Below are 20,074 nucleotides of genomic sequence, written 5' to 3'. Positions count from 1 at the left end.
AGCTCAGCAACACCAAAAGACCCGGAAGACCATGGAAAACCACTGTGGTGGATGACCGAAGAATTCTTTCCCTGGTGAAGAAAACACCCTTCACAACAGTTGGCCAGATCAAGAACACTCTCCAGGAGGTAGGTGTATGTGTGTCAAAGTCAACAATCAAGAGAAGATTTCACCAGAGTGAATACAGAGGGTTCACCACAAGATGTAAACCATTGGTGAGCCTCAAAAACAGGAAGGCCAGATTAGAGTTTGCCAAACGACATCTAAAAAAGCCTTCACAGTTCTGGAACAACATCCTATGGACAGATGAGACCGAGATCAACTTGTACCAGAGTGATGGGAAGAGAAGAGTATGGAGAAGGAAAGGAACTGCTCATGACCTAAGCATACCACCTCATCAGTGAAGCATGGTGGTGGTAGTGTCATGGCGTGGGCATGTATGGCTGCCAATGGAACTGGTTCTCTTGTATTTATTGATGATGTGACTGCTGACAAAAGCAGCAGGATGAATTCTGAAGTGTTTCGGGCGATATTATCTGCTCATATTCAGCCAAATGCTTCAGAACTCATTGGACGCCGCTTCACAGTGCAGATGGACAATGACCCAAAGCATACTGCAAAAGCAACCAAAGAGTTTTTTAAGGGAAAGAAGTGGAATGTTATGCAATGGCCAAGTCAATCACCTGACCTGAATCCGATTGAGCATGCATTTCACTTGCTGAAGACAAAACTGAAGGGAAAATGCCCCAAGAACAAGCAGGAACTGAAGACAGTTGCAGTAGAGGCCTGGCAGAGCATCACCAGGGATGAAACCCAGCATCTGGTGATGTCTATGCGTTCCAGACTTCAGGCTGTAATTGACTGCAAAGGATTTGCAACCAAGTATTAAAAAGTGAAAGTTTGATTTATGATTATTATTCTGTCCCATTACTTTTGGTCCCTTAACAAGTGGGAGGCACATATGCAAACTGTTGTAATTCCTACACCGTTCACCTGATCTGGATGTAAATACCCTCAAATTAAAGCTGACAGTCTGCAGTTAAAGCACATCTTGTTCGTTTCATTTCAAATCCATTGTGGTGTATAGAGCCAAAAATGTTAGAATTGTGTCGATGTCCCAATATTTATGGACCTGACTGTATACCTGAAATCTGGCTGGACGAGGAAAGGGAGGCACTAGGAGCTTTTCAGTTTGCTACATGCACTTGTGATGATAGGAGGAGAAAGCAGGGTGAGCAGAGAACTGCGTGCTGCTGCTCTTTCACTGTCCATTCACAAGCTGGGGGTGAGGAGGTGACCTAGCTATATTACTTAACTACAGTTGTGAAAAGTCAGGTCACTAACCTGGCTCTCCTGTCTGCCATTCCTGTGTAAATCTCTGTATGGAAACAAAAATGCAAATCCTTTGGCAGGTGAAAAAGTTCTTGTATATGAATTGCAACTTTCTTTGTATTAAGTGGTCACCTGGAGTCCAGCTTTGAATGTTTGTTGATGTAGGGCAGGGGTAACAACTTTTTGAATACAGCGTGCGGTAAAAAAAAAAAATAATAATAATAGTAGCAAGAAATACATTTATTGAGCTTTGCACTTTCATGTCTCAGATCTCCCTTAATCCTGCACTATCACACCTCAGTTCACCCTAATTCCTGCACCTTCACAGCTCAGATTAGCCCCATTTCCTGCACCACCACATCTCAAATCCTTCCAATACTTGCACCTTTACACCTCAGATCACCACAATTCCTGCACCATCAGATTGCAGGTCAACCCCAATTTCTCTTGCAAACCTCAGATCACCCCAGCTCCTGCATCCTCACCCCTCACATCAGTTCCAGTTTTTTCACTTTCACACCTCAGATTAGCCCCAATTCCTGCACCATCGCACCTCAAATTACCCCAATTCCTGCATCATTACATCTCAGATCCCTCCAATTCTTACATCTTCACACCTCAGATTAGCCCCAGTTCCTGCACCTTCACACCTCAGAACACCCAAATTCCTACACCTTCACACCTCAGATCACCCCAATTCCTGCACCTTCACACCTCAGATCAGCCTCAATTTCTGCACCTTCACACTTCAGATCAGCCTCAATTTCTGCACCTTCACACCTCAGATCAGCCTCAATTTCTGCACCTTCACACTTCAGATCAGCCTCGATTTCTGCACCTTCACACCTCAGATCAGCCCCAGTTCCTGCACCTTCAAACTCCAGATCACCTTAAATTTTTGCACCTTCACACCTCATATCAGCCCCAGTTTCTTCACCTGTAAATTAGTAGTTCCCAATAGCTAACATGGTTCAGCAGTGCAGGGGACAGAGGTCAGCAGGGTATAGGACAGTGTTCAGCAGAGCAGAGGATGCGGTCATCAGGGCAGAGGACTGGGGCAAGCAGGGTAGTGTATGGGGGTACGGCAGAGAACTGGAGTCAGAGGGGAAGAGGTCTTGGTTCAGCAGGGCATAGGATGGGGTCAATGGGCCAGTGTACTGGGGTCAGCAGGCACAGGACTGGGTCAGGAGGGCAGTGTACAGAGGTCAGGGGAGCAGTGTACAGGGGTCATCGGGTAGAGGATGGGGGGAGCGAGGCAGTATTCAGGGGCAAATGGGGCTGAGGACAGGGTCAGTGGGGAAATGAACAGCGATCAGTGGAGCAGAGGTCTGGGGTTAGCAGGGCAGAGAATGGGGACAGTGAAGCAGAGGTCTGGGGTTAGTGGGGCAGAGAATGGGGTCAGTGGGGCAGAGGTCAGTGGGACAAAGAACATAGTCAGTGGGGCAGTGTACAGGGGTTAGAGTACAGAGGTCAGTAGGGCAGAGAATAGGGGTCAGAGGACGGGGGTCATTGATGGTAAGGCACACAGCAGAGCTCCTCCTCCCCACATAGCACATAGCTGAGATCAGATTAGTTTACAGACACAGCCTCCATCTGAGTAGTGTGTTGCTGGCTTTTGCAGCTTTGCTGCTGTTCTGATCTGGAGATCCCGGCAGCAACACAGGTCAGAGCAGCAACATACAGGCAGCTATATACTGTGCAGATGGAGGATGTATCTTTAAAAGAATCTGATTTCAGCTATGTGCTGTGTGGGAGGATGAGATCTGCTGAGTGCCCAGTGCGAGGATGGCAGGAGCAGATTAGCTGACCAGGCACAGTATCCATTGGGGGCGGAGGGGGGTGCAGCATGCCTTATATCTTGCATAGTGTGGTTGGCTGTATTGATGGGTCATTTGTCTCTGGGAATGAAGGTGGGAGAGAGGCAGGGGGGCTCCTTCCTGTGAAGCCAGCCGCAGGCATCGGCAGCTGGCTGTGTTGATGTGTCAGGTGTCCCAGCCTTCACGTGCCAGCATAAATGTGGCCATGTGCCATGCCTGGCACTTGTGCCGAGGTTGCCGACCTCTTCTGTAGGGAAACTGTACAGACAGCAACCTATACTGTAGTTAATCAATCAAAAAGCTCCTATACAGCCACAAAACACTACTTCCTCCCTAGGAAGTGAATAAACTATTATTTGTACTTTTTGTGATGAACTTCCCAATACGCCCAATCTATCTCAAAAATTCAATAAACCCACATATTCCAAAAGGTGATGATCAAATCTAAACTAAAATAATAGTAAACCCCCCTCCAAAAAATTGGATTATATATTGGAGGGGGGTTTACTATTATTTTAGTTTAGATTTGATCATCACCTTTTGGAATATGTGGGTTTATTGAATTTTTGAGATAGATTGGGCGTATTGGGAAGTTCATCACAAAAAGTACAAATAATAGTTTATACTGTAGTTACTATAGTATAAACTATCCCTACAGCATTCAAAGTACAACCCCGGTTCCAAAAAAGTTGGGACATTGTGTAAAATCTACATAAAAACAGAATGAAATGATTGCAAATCTCATAAACCCAGATTTTATTCACGATAGAAACTAGAAAACATATCAAATGTTTAAACTGTGAAAATGTACCATTTTAGCAACATGTCTCAAAAAAGTTGGGACAGGGCTATAAAAAACTGGTGAAGTAAGTGGTACTAATAAGAAAGAGCTGAAAGAACATTTTGCAGCTAACTGGGTTAATTGCCAATAGGTCTGTAACATGATTGGGTATAAAAAAGGCATCTTAGAGAACTCAGAAGTATAGTTTGGCAGAAGTTCACCAATCTGTGAAAAGCTGCCTCTAAAAATTGTCAAACAATTTCAGAATAATGTTCCTCAACATAAAAATTGCAAAGACTATAAATATATCATCTACAGTGCATAATATCGTCAAAAGGATTCAGAGAACCTCGAGAAATCTCTGTGCACAAGGGACAAGGCGGAAACACAATATTGGATGCCTGAAGATCACTCCATTCAAAAGCCTGCATCTCTGATGGTATTAAGACGCATTAGTGGGTATGGAATATGCAGCTTGCACATCTGGAAAGACACCATCAATGCTGAAAGATATATCCAGGTTTCTCTCTCAAAAGCTCCAGCAGCTGGTCACTTCAGTTCCCAGACATTCAGTGTTTTAAAAAGAAGAGGGGATCCTACACCATGGTATACATGGCCCTGTCCCAACTTTTGAACTGGGGTCATTTTTCAGCAGCTTTTTTTGCTGTGTCCCAGCTTTGAGATGTATTGTTGGCATAAAATTCAAAATGACATTATTTTTTGTTTTAAATTGTGCATTTTCTCATTTTAAACATTTAATATGTTTGCTATATTCTCTTGTGAATAAAATATGGATTAATGAGATATGCAAATCATTCCATTCTATTTATGTAGATTTTACGCAGCTTCCCAACTTTTTTGGAATTGGGGTTGTATCTAAAAGTCCTCTTTGGTAACATATAAAATTTGACCTTAACCCTTTAAACATAATAAATATTTCAAGACCCTATACAAATATGAGATAATTTGTAATATTTAGTGGGGTGATTGAGTGGGAGGGTATACTGTGAGACATTTCCCAGTGTCTCAGTCTACCATATTTCAGGCACTATGACTTGATTAGAGAAAATCACCAGCAATATGATACTCATTCATATAAGTCCATATCCCATATCCATACTTTAATGGCAGGTGACATACGGTGGTATATAGTGGTTTCACCCTACTTGAAACAGTGTTGCAGGGTATGTGATTCACAAGAATGGCTGAACAGAATTAAATAGAATACTTCACTTCAACCATATATTCAGTTGTTTGTTGGGAATTCCGCTTTAACAGACATCGGTAGTATGTGTACTATTATTCAGCCGAATAACTTTATGCAGCACATGGTTTAAATCAAAAGAGAAGACGTGTTTTGTTACATTTTTCCGAAGCATCACCTTAGTTCGTGAACCCTGGAGTGTTATTCAGACCTTCCCAAAAGTGTTGTTTCTTAAAAAAGAAATGCTTTGTTTTCACACTAAGAATGAAGAAAGTTGCTGTGGAGATTGGAGATGTGGGTGTGCTGGGATGAGCAGTGGCATCTTTGTGTGCAAGGCAGTTCATAAAGGGGATTTCCATAAAAGAGTTGACCCCTGACAGAAATTTTTCAGACCCCCCAGCTTTATAACTTGGAGGGTACTCTGGCTCCTTTGAGCCTTTTGTATGCAACAGCAAGATCTGCATGTTGTATTGGTATGAATGCAGTCTGAAGTCCACCCACTAGAAATACTGTAACCCTTCCACCAAATTCACATACAGTTTGCAAGTTTAAGCCAGACTTTAAAACTTAAAATTCTGTTGCCCCTTGCCTACCCCTCTTGAGCTAATCGCACTAAGAGCCCCCACATCAGCTTTTTTTCTTACCTTTGTAGCAGAGCTGCATCCTGTGCACTGTTTACTTACCCCTGACAAAATTCTGCATACTAATCTCTTATAGACTTGTATGGGGTTGACCAAAAATGCAACTCCAGTGTCCAGCATAGTCTTGCACCAAAGAGGTTCTCTACCCAAGGTGTTGCACAGGATGTGACCCTGCTGCATAGGCAAGTCAGGAACTGGGGTGGGAGGTGTTAGTGAAGGTTGGTTCGGGAGGGTAGAGATTTTTGCCCTAATTTTTACCTGAGCTCTGTGTAGCTTAAAGCTGCACTTGCTCAACAACCAAAATCCCATGCTTTTAAATTGTGACTCTTCTCACATGAGTGCTCAGGTGCCTGTGGCTTGAAACTTGAAGCTCAATATGGTACTTGAGCTAGTTTTGCTCACGCAGCAGAATAAGTCATTTTTGGCCCCATGGGAGCATCTGAAAAAAACCTGAAAATGAGTGTTTTTGAAGCTTAAACATCTATCTCCTTCTCCAGTAACTTGATTTCCATTGGCTAAAACAAAAATGTTCCAGCCTAATTATACTATAAAAAACATAAAAAAAAACTCACAGAAAACCACTCTAAAGCCTCATTAAACACTCATCCTTAAGTGTAGCAACTTAAGAGTCAAAAGTAAAATTGCCCTTAAAAGGTGACCTCTGGGCACAAAACAATTTTTACTAATATTACCCTAGCATAATATAGCTTGGTTTTGTTTTATGTTGTATAGTGTAGTGATCATACTACCTTTGAAGGCACCGTTGGGCTATCTGATGCCTCACCATGCAAAATCTGGTTTCCAGTGGACCTTTGTAACTTAGGACCACAGAACAGAGGTTGCGACTTTCTGCGTCATCCATTGGTTTTACAAGGTGCTGGGTACAGCCACTTAGTAATTACCTAGTAATGCCAAATGAGAAATAGATTGCATTTCCTGATCAATATGGCAACCTGGATCATTTTGATGTTATCCAGTTTCATTTTGCAGTTGTTGCCCAGGACAAATATGAACTCACTGCCAGCACACAAGCCATGATGAAAAGGAAGTTTTGACCCCCTGAAATCCATTGGATTTCCTTTTCCCATGGTATGATAAAATATGATATCTTGTGATATCTCCAACTTCATTGCCCTTCCTTTTCTCTAAAGATGAAGAAAATATACAAATGGAATGTAAATCACATGCATGCTGTACATCAGGGGTCTTCAAACTTTTGAAACAAACTTGGAACAAAGGTCCAGTTTACTGCCCTTCAAACTTTAGGGGGGATTGTGGCCAGAGGGAGTAGAAAATGCCCTGGCATCAATGGGAGTAACAAATACTGTAGGCTTGGTTTTCAGTGGGAGTAACATTGCCCCATCGTTGGAGTCAGTGGGATAATTGGCTCTCCATTTCTAGTACCAGTGGGAAGAAAAGTGCTCTGTCACTGTTGTGAGTGGGAGGAACAGTGCCCCATTGTTGGTGTCAGTGGGAGGAACAGTGCCCCATTGCTGGTGTCAGTGGGAGGAACAGTGCCCTGACGTTGGGAACAGTGAGAGAAACAGTGCCCCATCATTGGGATCAGTGAGAGGAACAGTGCCCCATCGTTGAGATCAGCGGGAGGAACAGTGCCCCGTCGTTGGAATCAGTGGGAGAAGCAGTGCCCTGTCGGTGTCAGTGGTAGGAATAGCACCCAATCATTGGTGTCAGTGGGAGGAATAGTGCCCCATCGCTGGTCTCAGTGGGAGGAATAGCGCTTCATATCAGTGGAAGGTAAAGTGCCCCAAGGGCCAGATAATATTAAGCAAAGGTTTGGAGACCTCTGCTCTACATCACTGGCTTGTACCAGAGGAGCTGTAATGTACTACACTCCCGAAAGAAACATTTTATCAGTTGCCTTTGGGTCTGCAGTGTAATGATGGCCATATATGCTTTGATTCTATCATCTGTTCGATGTGTGATTCAATCAAAAGGATTGAATCTGAAAACATTGGAATAGTCATACTTTTCTTTCTGATTGATTTAGACTTGATTTAGATCAGAGTCTATCAAACTGAGTCAGTTGGCCAGAATGGAAATTTTTTTTTCTTGTTCAAACATTTTATTGATTTTCCAAGCTAGAAACAAGCTTGAGACATGTAAATACATATACATAAGTATTGGAGAACACGTTGCCCAAAGGCAAGGAGAAAAAAGTCATGTGAAAAACATACAACTGGGAACCACAAAGAAACATTTGGAGAATGCAATACAAAGGGGGGTAAAGCATGATTATGGGTCAACTAGGGTGTACGTGCAGTACACCTATAGCAGTGATGGCGAACCTTTTTGAGCCCGAGTGCCCAAACTGCAACCCAAAACCAACTTATTTCTTTCAAAGTGCCAACACTGCAATGAAACCTGAATATCGAGCTTTTGGTTTAGAAAAAACAACTCGTACAGTAGTGCAAACTAATTAACAGTACAGGGATGACCAGAGACTGCGGACACAGTACAGGGATGACCAGAGACTGCGGACACAGTACAGGGATGACCAGAGACTGCGGACACAGTACAGGGATGACCAGAGACTGCGGACAGTACAGGGATGACCAGAGACAGCGGACAGTACAGGAGATGACCAGAGACTGCAGACAGTACAGGGATGACCAGAGACTGCGGACACAGTACAGGGATGACCAGAGACTGCGGACAGTACAGGGATGACCAGAGACAGCGGACAGTACAGGGATGACCAGAGACTGCAGACAGTACAGGGATGACCAGAGACTGCGGACACAGTACAGGGATTACCAGAGACTGCGGACACAGTACAGGGATGACCAGAGACTGCGGACACAGTACAGGGATGACCAGAGACTGTGGACAGTACAGGGATGACCAGAGACTGCGGACAGTACAGGGATGACCAGAGACTGCGGACACAGTACAGGGATGACCAGAGACTGCGGACACAGTACAGGGATGACCAGAGACTGCGGACACAGTACAGGAGATGACCAGAGACTGCGGACACAGTACAGGGATGACCAGAGACTGCGGACACAGTACAGGGATGACCAGAGACTGTGGACACAGTACAGGAGATGACCAGAGACTGCGGACAGTACAGGAGATGACCAGAGACTGCGGACACAGTACAGGAGATGACCAGAGACTGCGGACACAGTACAGGAGATGACCAGAGACTGCGAACAGTACAGAAGATGACCAGAGACTGCGGACAGTACAGGGGATGACCAGAGACTGCGGACAGTACAGGGATGACCAGAGACTGCGGACACAGTACAGGGATGACCAGAGACTGCGGACAGTACAGGGATGACCAGAGACTGCGGACACAGTACAGGAATGACCAGAGACTGCGGACACAGTACAGGAGATGACCAGAGACTGCGGACACAGTACAGGGATGACCAGTGACTGCAGACAGTACAGGGATGACCAGAGACTGCGGAAAGTACAGGAGATGACCAGAGACTGCAGACACAGTACAGGGATGACCAGAGACTGCAGACACAGTACAGGGATGACCAGAGACTGCAGACACAGTACAGTGATGACCAGAGACTGCGGACACAGTACAGGGATGACCAGAGACTGCGGACAGTACAGGGATGACCAGAGACTGCGGACAGTACAGGGATGACCAGAGACTGCGGACACAGTACAGGGATGACCAGAGACTGCGGACACAGTACAGGGATGACCAGAGACTGCGGACACAGTACAGGAGATGACCAGAGACTGCGGACACAGTACAGGGATGACCAGAGACTGCGGACAGTACAGGGATGACCAGAGACTGCGGACACAGTACAGGAGATGACCAGAGACTGCGGACACAGTACAGGGATGACCAGAGACTGCGGACAGTACAGGGATGACCAGAGACTGCGGAAAGTACAGGAGATGACCAGAGACTGCGGACAGTACAGGGATGACCAGAGACTGCGGACAGCACAGGGATGACCAGAGACTGCGGACAGCACAGGGATGACCAGAGACTGCGGACAGCACAGGGATGACCAGAGACTGCGGACAGCACAGGGATGACCAGAGACTGCGGACAGCACAGGGATGACTGCTGACCTTTGGGGAGGGAGGGGGAGCGGGTACCTGAATTTGACAGGTACCCGCTCTTACTTCCGCAGAGTTTTTTTTTTTATCTTACCTGTTCCTTTATCCAGCCGCGCGTTGTCTTCCCGGCTTCTGTAGTGTGGGCGGACAGCCGGATGCCCAGTGCGCATGCGCGAGAAGCGCTGCACTTTGTGATTGGTCCGGCGGCTTCTGGGATCTGTCATGTGTCCCAGGTACCGCCTTACCATTCACAAAGAGCACTGCTTCTTGTGCATGCGCACTTGGGACCCGGCTGTCACGCACACTACAGCCGGGAAGACAGCGCGCCGCTGGATTCTCCTGGCGTGCCCACAGATAAGGCTCGGTGTGCCGGCTGTGGCACGCGTGCCACGGGTTCGCCATCACTGACCTATAGGTTCCATGCGAAATGAAGAAAGAACAAAAAATGGGATCAGGTAGGAAAAAGGAAAGTCAGAATAAAGTAGGCCAAGAAGGGGAACAGAGGAAGGGGAGAGGGAGCGTGTGACTTCAGAAGGGGAGGGGCAGTCTGGGACCAGACCAGTGTAGGAAATGGCACATAGGAGCATCATAAGGCGAGACTGAAGAAAAATGTTAAGGGAGGAGCAGCGATTCATCAAAATTTGACGGGAGGAAGTGTTCCATCCAGGGGTTCCAGATCTTTAGGAAATTTGGAGACAGAGTCCATAATGGTTGCTGCCACTTTGGCGTGAATCATTGCTTGCATTACTTTGTTTCTAACAGATAGAATACAAAGGGATGGCGACTTCCATGATTTGGCCATAATTTGTTTATCTGCCGTGGTGACCTGCAGGAGAAGCTTGAATTGGGATTTAGAAATGGATGGAGGGTGGAGGTTTAAAAGGGCTATGATTGGGTCTGGCTGGAAATTTTTTTTATCGTTTTACATCAGTTGCCATCATTGATATATTTTGCTCATAAATACAACTGCATTTCAATGAAATTATAAGATTTCATGGTGGAAACAGAGAACCGCTCGCTATCATACAATAATTACAATCGTATCTTAACTATAAATTGAAATCTATTTATTTGTGTGTGCTACATTGATCAAATGAGTTCTCAATATATTGATTATTCCTATCAGTTGAAAAAAAATCATCTTTCAAAAATATATTGATAAGATAGAATGAGTCCAGAGATGAGCAACAGAAATGATGAAAGGCCTGAAGGATAAAACATACCAGGAGAGACTTCAGGAACTTAATATGTACAGTCTAGAGAGGAAAAAAGGGAAAGAAGAGACATGATTGAAACCTTAACACATATTAAGGGGGTGATCAAGGTACAGGATGGCAATATTTTCAATATGAATCCAAGATCAAGAACACAGGGACATGACCTTAAACTAGCAGACTAAAGTTCAAAGCTAAATTTTGAAAGTGTTATTTTGCTGAAAGAGTAGTTGATGATTGGAATAGACTTCCAGCTGAGGTAGTGAGTCAGTCAACAGTAAGTATATGCAAATATGCTTGGGACAAACGTAGATATATAAATATGTATAAATTTAAATAAAATAGGGCAGACCCAATGGACCACTTGGTCTTTTTTCTGCTGTCACTTTTCTATGTTTCCATATTTCTATTTATCAAAACATATATGGTCACCACATCAGGGAGGCAAACACTGAGCTGCAGAAAAAGTTACTTTGACAAGGAGGGGTTGATTTACTAAAACTGGAGAGTGAAAAATCTGGCGCAGCTGTGCATAGATCAGCTTCCACGTGTTATTGACAAAGCTTAATTGAACAAGCTGAAGAAGCTGATTGGCTTTGGTGATTTTGCACTCTCCAATTTTAGTAAATCAACTCCCTGAGTGTCAATGATTGATGCCTGGATTAAGTGTTTCTCTTTAACATGTAGCTTTATCAGTAAACAAGCCAAAGCAAATCCCAATTTTGCACATTTTTACATTGTCCCCGCACTTCACAGGATAAATTCTCAAAGGAAGACATACTGAGGACACTGGGAGAGCTATCTACAACAGCTGTTCACATGCTGAGTATCACTGCGTCTTATCAAAGCGAAGGGAGTGATGTCATCTCTGCAGTGCAGAGGAAGAGAAGGAAATGGATGCTGAGACTTCCTTGCTGTGCATTTGTTTTCCTATAAATGTTCTACCAAATTAAACTAGATTGAAAGCCAAAAGGTTTAATGTAGATTTAAACCCAATCACTAAACTCTCACATAAGTTCCAACAAGTAATTATTATTTATTTATTTCAGGTACTTATATAGCGCTGTCAATTTACGCAGCCCTTTACATATATATTGTACATTCACATAAGTCCCTAACCCTCAAGGGGTGTACAATCTAAGGTCCCTAACTCACATTCATACATACACATACTAGAGCCAATTTAGTAATCTTCTAATAAAAATAAATTCCTGTGCTCGGCCCACCTAAATTGTGAGTATGGGCTGCTGCAACAAAATATCCACCTGCAATAAAACAAAAAAAAACTGTGCTGTCTCTTTAAATCAAACAAAAATGTTTTTTACAAGTCAATGCAAACAACCAGATATAAACATTTGTATCATGACATTTGCAACATCTCTAATCAATTGAAAAAGTCAATATAATTCATATTAAACCATCACTGTGAAAAAGTGCTCAGGGCTTTTAAACTTCCACTCCCAAAAGTGCTCCAGTACTCAAGATCTGCTCAAAGAGAAAGAAAATGGCCTCTTACCGGATGGGATTGATCTCGAATGACAGAGATCAAAAAGCGCTTAAACAACAAATCAAAGGATGGCACTCTCACTGACACCCTCTCAGATGGAACACTATCTCATAAATGGAGTAAGCTGAACCAGATACCACTTGTCATGCAGGCGTGTATAAAGTGCAAATAGGGAGAAGCCTCAGAAAGTTAAAAGAATCTCTTTATTTAGCAAATCAGACACTTATAGATAAGCGGGTAAAGCATGCTTAATATAACACAAGGTTGACACTCCAGTGCGTGATGACGTCACACCAAGACTCCACTCAACGTGTTTCCCCAAACTGGCATCCTGTGGGATTTGAGGTCGGTTAACCGCTTGCCCGCTGCCCTATAGCAGAAGAACTGCTACAGGGTGGCAGGACTCCGCAAAATCATGAATATATACCTAATTTGCATTTCCGGGTAGGGGACGTGCACAAGCGCCACCCTACCCACGCTGCTATTGGTGGCTAGGGATGTCAGTCACCAAGTCCCGGCCAGCGATTCCTGACCGGCACTCGACGATTGTCAAGGACAGCTGACAGGGGAGAGACCTGTGTGTAAACAAGGACATGCTGTTCTTATATTTCTCTGCACAGCAGAGAAATACAAAGCAGCAAGTCTCCATAGTAAAACACAATACAGCACATAATGTAAAACACACACAGCACATAGTTAACTCTCTGATCAGCCCACATGTTAACCCCTTCCTTTCCAGTGTCAATAGTACAGTGTTAGTGCTTTTTATTAGCACTAATCACTGTATTAGTGTCACTGGGGATGTCAGTGGCAGTTAGTCAGTTCCCACACAGTGTCAGAATGCCCGCCACAGTCCTGCTATAACTCACTGTTTGCCGCCATTACTAGTAAAAAAAAATAACAAAATTTCCAGCATAGATACTGCCATTTGTAGACGCTATAACTTTCACGTAAACTAATTAATTTACACGTATTGGGATTTTTTTTTAGCAAAGACGTAACAGAATACATTTTGGCCTAAATTTATGATGAAATTTGATTTTATACATTTTGTATTGGATATGTTTTATAGCAAAAAGTCAAAAATGGCCTTTTTTTTGTTTATAGCGCAAAAAAAAAAAATGCAGAGGTGATCAAATACCACCGAAAGAAAGCTCCATTTCTGGGGAAAAAAAGGACATAAATTTCATTTATATATAGTGTTGCATGACCGCGCAATTGTCAGCTAAAATAACGCATTGCAGTATCGCAAAAAATGGCCTGGTCAGGAAGGGGGGTAAATCCTCTGGAGGGCAAGTGGTTAAAGAGAACCCAACCGGAAATAATGCATACACAAACGCAAGTAATTTTTATTATTTTTCATCTGCGGCTTTCTCAAAATTCATATTTAGTGATCCTGACATGTAGGTCCTTGTTCAGGCATTTTCTGTTTTAGGGTGACAAACTCTGTCTCTATCTACCAATTGTGTTCTTGCATTGTCACAGGGGCCTTCAGTGGAAACTGCATTTGTAATCTTACTTGAATCTTGGTGTGCTTGGTGTATTTCTTCCAGATCTATGCAATAATCCAGTGTGAGACTTGTCCTCTGTGCAGGAGCTTCTTGTAATAAAGACCGGCCACTGCTACTCTCTCTCATTGTGCAGGGTGACTGGTCTTGTCTCCGCCCCACCTGTAGTTTTCTGCAGGCAGCCTGTAGTGGGTGAAGCTGCTGGGCTCCTCCCACTGCTCCTTAGTGGCTAGCCCAGCTTATGTGTGAGTTCAACTTTTTGTGCCCAGCTCAGAGTTCAACTTTAATGGATTTTTAACAGAATTATACATATCGTTTTAATATTTTCTAAAATTCAGTTTGGCTGCCTCTAAGATATATATAGTGGTAGATCTAAATATGATAAATAAATAAAATTGACCTTTGGAGTAATTTTATTTTCATTATTTTTTGAGCACTTCCCAGTGTTCTTAAAACGGGAATACATTTCTTATTTAAAATATTGTGAAAATGCTGAAATGTAAAAAAAAAAAATGTTAAACTGAATGTATGGTCCTTTTAACCTTTTAGATATATAGTATATGTAATGTGTTGAAAGGCTCTGGGCTTGTGTGGCATCCTCTTGACATCGGCTTGATACATATCTGAGTTTTAGAATTAATTGACAGGCGCATTTGACCTCCTTCTGACCTGTAATATCCCTGCTTTAAGTGGGTTTTGCATTCCTATAGACAGGTATGGAAATGCAAAGCCCATTTGAAGTGATCAAAAGCCCATCAATACAGGCCCTAAAAGATGTCAGTTATACCTGTTATATTTTCTGTATGTGCTAATGTTTCAAAATGCAGGGTTAATGTTTTCTCTGTGTATACATTGTAATTTTACATATCAATGGGATCAACCATATTTGCCTATTACATACACAGCCTCTGCTTACTGCTTTTGCTTTACAGTGTTAAACAATGAGCTGCCTGACTCATTGCAAACAATGCACTACCAGTCTGGCTGATTGCTTCTTGTGTAATAGTAATAATGTCTCCGATGAGCTAAGAACTCCCTCTGGGGGCAAAATTATTAATATAATAATTTAATACAATAAGAAAAATATGAAATTGTATATTTGTAAAATTGTGAATATTATAAACATACTTTAATCACAATAATAACTCAGCATAAGAAAATACACTATGCCTTTCATTTGAAGTAGGCAGTGCCGAATATTTTAGTTGAAGGTTTTTTTTATTTCTTCTTGGCCCCCTCACTATAACTTGACTGGTTATACTGTATTGCACATGTGTATATTTTTCAACTTGCAATGTTATGCATGAATGCATATGTCAATACTGGCCATACTTCTAAACAGTCCAATGTTTTATGTCTGTGCTTTCTCTAGGGTTTTCTTGGAGACTTGGGTGATAGAGGGCCTCCCGGTCCAGATGGGAGCCCAGTAAGTATCTGCTTCATTTACAGAGCCTTACAGTGTACTGCAGAAACACTAAACCATAAGATTGGTAACATCGGATCGTGTTTGTTTAACAATTTGTAAGCTTAACATGACTTGGGGCAACAGGAACATAATGTCCCTAAAGCCTTTGAAAGGTGCTTGTGATGAGGAGTAATTCATTCAAGGCAATAGTAATTAATTTATTCCGTTTTTAGCAATTGCTTTCATCAGTTCACCAAATCAGTTCCGTACATCCATCATTAATCTTCATGAAATGATATGTTTCTTTTTACCGTCTGGTACCCTTTTGGAACCTAAGTGAAATTGCCAACTGATAACAATCATGTAAATTACTCATTTTATCATATTTTAAATGTGAAGTGAACCCTAATTTTAATCATTAAATAATACTTAGAATTAATCATTTGAATCGGAATGCCACAAGGCTTAAACATTATTAAACACGTTGTCTGCAAAGGTTCCTATTTATCCAGGTTATGATATATCTAAGAGTAGTTAGTCCAGTTCAATGTGACTAACTACTAGTAGATATTAAGCAAGCTGCATTTTTGTATTACTACAGTTTAACATATTAGTCTTTTGTTTTTCAGTAAATCAAATAGAAACAGGTTGGTAATCTGACAGTTCAGGTATTTGCCAAATGGGCTGGTCTTCTGGACAGTATTTGAACACTTGTGAGTTCCTGTGGGATGCATTAAGCATGAGTTTTAAGAAAACATCACTGTTCACTGTAGTTTGGGAGTATCTGCATTGCTGCCAGGAAGCTTGGCAAAGAGTGATCGCAAACTGTATTTTTTGGAATGCCAAGTGCTCAAATTTACTGTCAGAGGAAGTAACAAATTTGTTACTCAAGAACTACAAGTGTTACAAGTGATGGGTCTATTGTGGTGTTTAACCAAATTCATCCATATGTGTCAGTGCTTAGGACAGCGAGAAGACGGCACCAATACACTGCATTCAATCTTGTTCTTCTTTGTTCTGTTTAAAGGAAAAGTCCACTTTTAGCATTATTAGTGCTGGGATTGCACATCATAGAGGCCTACTGTAGAATTTACCTAAATCCATGGTAAAGGTGATGGAATTGTCTAGCTTGTCCAGCCTATGTAGCCAAGCGCAAAGAGGTTCCAGGGGATATGTAGATAACCACAGTATGGGCAGCTCCAACAACTCATCCAGCCATCCACACACTCCTCCCATTGTCCTGAGGCTCCTGGGCTGAGCAAACTTCTTTTGGGTCCAGGATCCTCCAGCTTCAGGGAATATGTGTTTCTCTTCTCCACTGGCTTGGTGATATATCAATCTAGGCACTCCTACATGTCATGCTTCTTAACCCAACACTACAGTGAATTTTGATTTTATCTGTTCCGGGGCTTGTGATTCTATTGACTCCTTCTAATGGGGCTTTGTCCACTCTCAAACATATATGGATTGTGGCCAGGCAGATTGCGCATTATAGAAGACTTTTGTAGATTTTACTTAAATTCCTAGTAGTAGCAGTGGCACTGTCTATTCTACACAATACATGCTACTTCCAGTGCTCCATCCAAATTAACATGGGTACAGATCAAAGGCAGCCTGGATTATAATCAACCAACCTGCCCTGATTCTTACTCTTTGACATCACAAACACCCACCCCCTGGCAGAGTGGCAGTAAGTAATTTGGTTTCTGTGTAGTTCAGGCTTGTCCCTGCTGAATTTGGCATGGTCCAAAACTGGACTTTTCTTTTCTGCCTTGCCTGGTCATGTCTGGACACTTGTTGGCAAGTTCAGCAGACAAGGTGACGAGGGAGGAGGACTGTTAAGAATTGGAAGTTATATACTGTATGGTTAGTGTTAGATTTTTTTCAGCCTTATTTAACATCACCCATTTTTGTTTTGTAGGGAATTGTTGGTGGTGTTGGACCTCCTGGGTTTCCTGGTTTGAGAGTAAGTATAGTTCTTCAACAGTTGTCTATAATTCTTTTAAAAAGTTCAACATTTTTATGTAAAATCAAAATAATTTTTATGAGCATGTGGCAATAGGGAGCAAGGTATAGCTTTTAGACATCTACAGCACTCACGTTCCTCTATCTTCACCAACGGCTGCTGGGCTGGGCTACCATTCAGTAGCTTCTGATCTTAATAGGGGTGCCTGGGGATGGGCCTCTAAGATCTTTACAACAATCTTTCAGTTTTACTTTATAGCAAAACTCCTGTCAAAAAATAAATAAATAAAAGCCTATGAAAGAATCAAATAAGAAAACCAACTTTGGTGCAATATTCACCTTCAGTCCCAAAAATTCCCCACAATATGTTTTCTATTACTAGATATCCTCACCATGAGGCCAGCAACATTCAGCCCCCCTTTCCCCTGAACCCAGCCCCCAGCATGTGACTGGACAGTGAAAGGAGAAGCAGCACAGTGATGAAAACATCTCTTTGTCACCATGCTTTCTTTTTCCATCAGCATGCTTTTTGTCGGCACATAAACTTCTTCTCTTCTTGTGCCGCTTCTTCCTCTTATACTCCAGCTATGCTGTACAGGGACCGCATGAGACTGATATAATTTCAAATATAGGTACATACATTGATTGCAGCAAAAAAAATATGTTCATTGATGTATTATTGGTCACAGAGCTGCATTAATTTGTGTTTTTTATATTTGCCTAGAAGAGTCTGTCAGATGAGTAACCAATATCAACAATGGTCTTTTTAGCTATCTTGATATGTTGGATTATTCCCATGGTCACAGATGTAAGGAGTATTCTTCCCGCTGTCCATCACACTAACGTACCATGAGCTGGAGATATAGTAATTATTAGCAAGGGTACCCTGAGCTCGGAAAGTTATTTAGAGGATTCCGCAATTTTATTATTATTATTTTTTTTATTTTAACCACTTGCCCTCCGGAAGATTTACCCCCTTCATGACAAGGCCATTTTTTGCTATTTGGCGCTGTGCTACTTTAACTGACTGACGGTCATGCAACTGTGTACACAAATTAAATTTATATAATTTTTTCACACAAATCGAGCTTTCTTTTGGTGGCATTTGATCATCACTGTGTTTTTTATTTTTTGCGTTATAAATGAAAGAAGACCAAAAATTAAAAAAAAAACAATATTTTTTCCTTTTTGCTATAAAGAATGCACAATAAAAAAGTTTAGAAAATAAAATGTCTTCATAAATTTAGGTCAAAAGGTATTCTGCTACATGTCTTTGGTGAAAAAAATCCCAATAAGTGTATAGTAACTTGTTGCATGAAAATTATAGTGTGTACAAACTATGATATATATACTAGAATTTTTATTTATTTTTTTATACTAGTAACGGTGGTGATCAGCGACTCATAATTGGACTGCGATAGTACTGTGGGTATTCTGATAATAACTGACTGGGGGGAACTGGCTAACGGCAATGACCTCTCCTGTGGCACTAATACAGTGATCAGTGCTAATAAAAAGCACTGACACTGTACTAATGACACTGGGCAGGAAGGGGTTAACATCTGGGGTGATCAAAGGGTTAAACAGATGTTAGGAAGTGATTTATCTTTGAACATTGTAGTGATTTACTAGGGGATGTGCTGGTTTTTATCTCCCTGCTTTGCTTTGCAGGGAGATAAAAACCAGCACCTCCCCGCTAACAGGAGAGAAATCTGTGTTTTTTACACTCACAGATCTCTCTCCTATCAGCTACTCCATTGATAGCTGAATCCCATGAATCGCTGGCTGGGACCTGGTGATTGACACCCACGGGAGTCATTGGCCTACCCGAAAATGCAGAATCACATATATACGTGATTCTGCACAGAGTGGCCACCCTGTAGCAGTACAGCTGCTATAGGGCAGACACCAAGTGGTTACAAAAATTGGGGAAGGCTGGCCTAGTGATTTGCTGTAAGGAAAACCTGCTGTTATTCCTGAACGCTCCTTCTGAAAGGTCTAGCTGTCTGGCTTGTCTTGCTAATTCAGTAGCTTCAGTATTTTCTGAGATACTGACTGGAGCAAGTGTGTGGACCAGCAGTTCTAATTTCACTTGCTGCATGCTTATTCTTATCTGTGACTGTGAAAAAAATAGCATTTTTTGGAAGATCTGAATTTGCAGCCTACATATTTTTCTCAGTAGGGGGTTCATTTAGGGAGTTTGTATTCATAAGAGTTGATATTTGTGAACAACACTTGACATTGAATTACATTCAGTTAAGTCGATATGTAAATAGTCCTCTAGTGGAAGGTGCTGACTGCTCCACAGAGGATTTGTACAGAACATTATCTTTTTTCCTGTCCACAGTGGGCCCTGCCAGCTGGCCTCCTGCCCTCTAGCTTGCTGGACTTTACACACAATCAGCCTGGAACATTTTACTAGTTTGAGACAAAAGAGTGTTACCGAGCTGCCAACACAGAACTTCCATCCCAGCTGTAGAGCTCCGGCTCTTAAGAGCCCTGTGATTTATTACAACTTACAGTTCTCAGCTACTGAAACTCAAGAGGCTTGTCCGAGACACAACAAATGAATGGTCTTTACATTTTACAAACTGATTTAAAGATGAATTCCAGGCAGATACAAAAACCCAATGAATGC

General features: G+C 42.2%; 1 protein-coding gene across 2 annotated transcripts in view; it reads left to right on the top strand.

Moving 5' to 3' along the window:
* Positions 1-20,074, top strand: part of COL24A1 (collagen type XXIV alpha 1 chain) — a 384,809-nt gene that overhangs the window by 194,284 nt on the left and 170,451 nt on the right. For both annotated transcript variants that reach the window (XM_089684422.1, XM_089684421.1), the window contains exons 13-14: positions 15,439-15,492; positions 17,393-17,437. In XM_089684422.1, the coding sequence (XP_089540548.1) occupies positions 15,439-15,492; positions 17,393-17,437 (99 nt within the window). The remainder of the gene's footprint in view (positions 1-15,438; positions 15,493-17,392; positions 17,438-20,074) is intronic.

Source organism: Staurois parvus, unplaced genomic scaffold (assembly GCF_062004578.1).
Source record: "Staurois parvus isolate SC_StPar_1 unplaced genomic scaffold, SC_StPar_1.0 ptg000347l, whole genome shotgun sequence".
Lineage (NCBI taxonomy): Eukaryota > Metazoa > Chordata > Amphibia > Anura > Ranidae > Staurois > Staurois parvus.
Note: the sequence above shows the minus strand (reverse complement) of the source record. Positions and strands in the feature narration are given on the sequence as shown.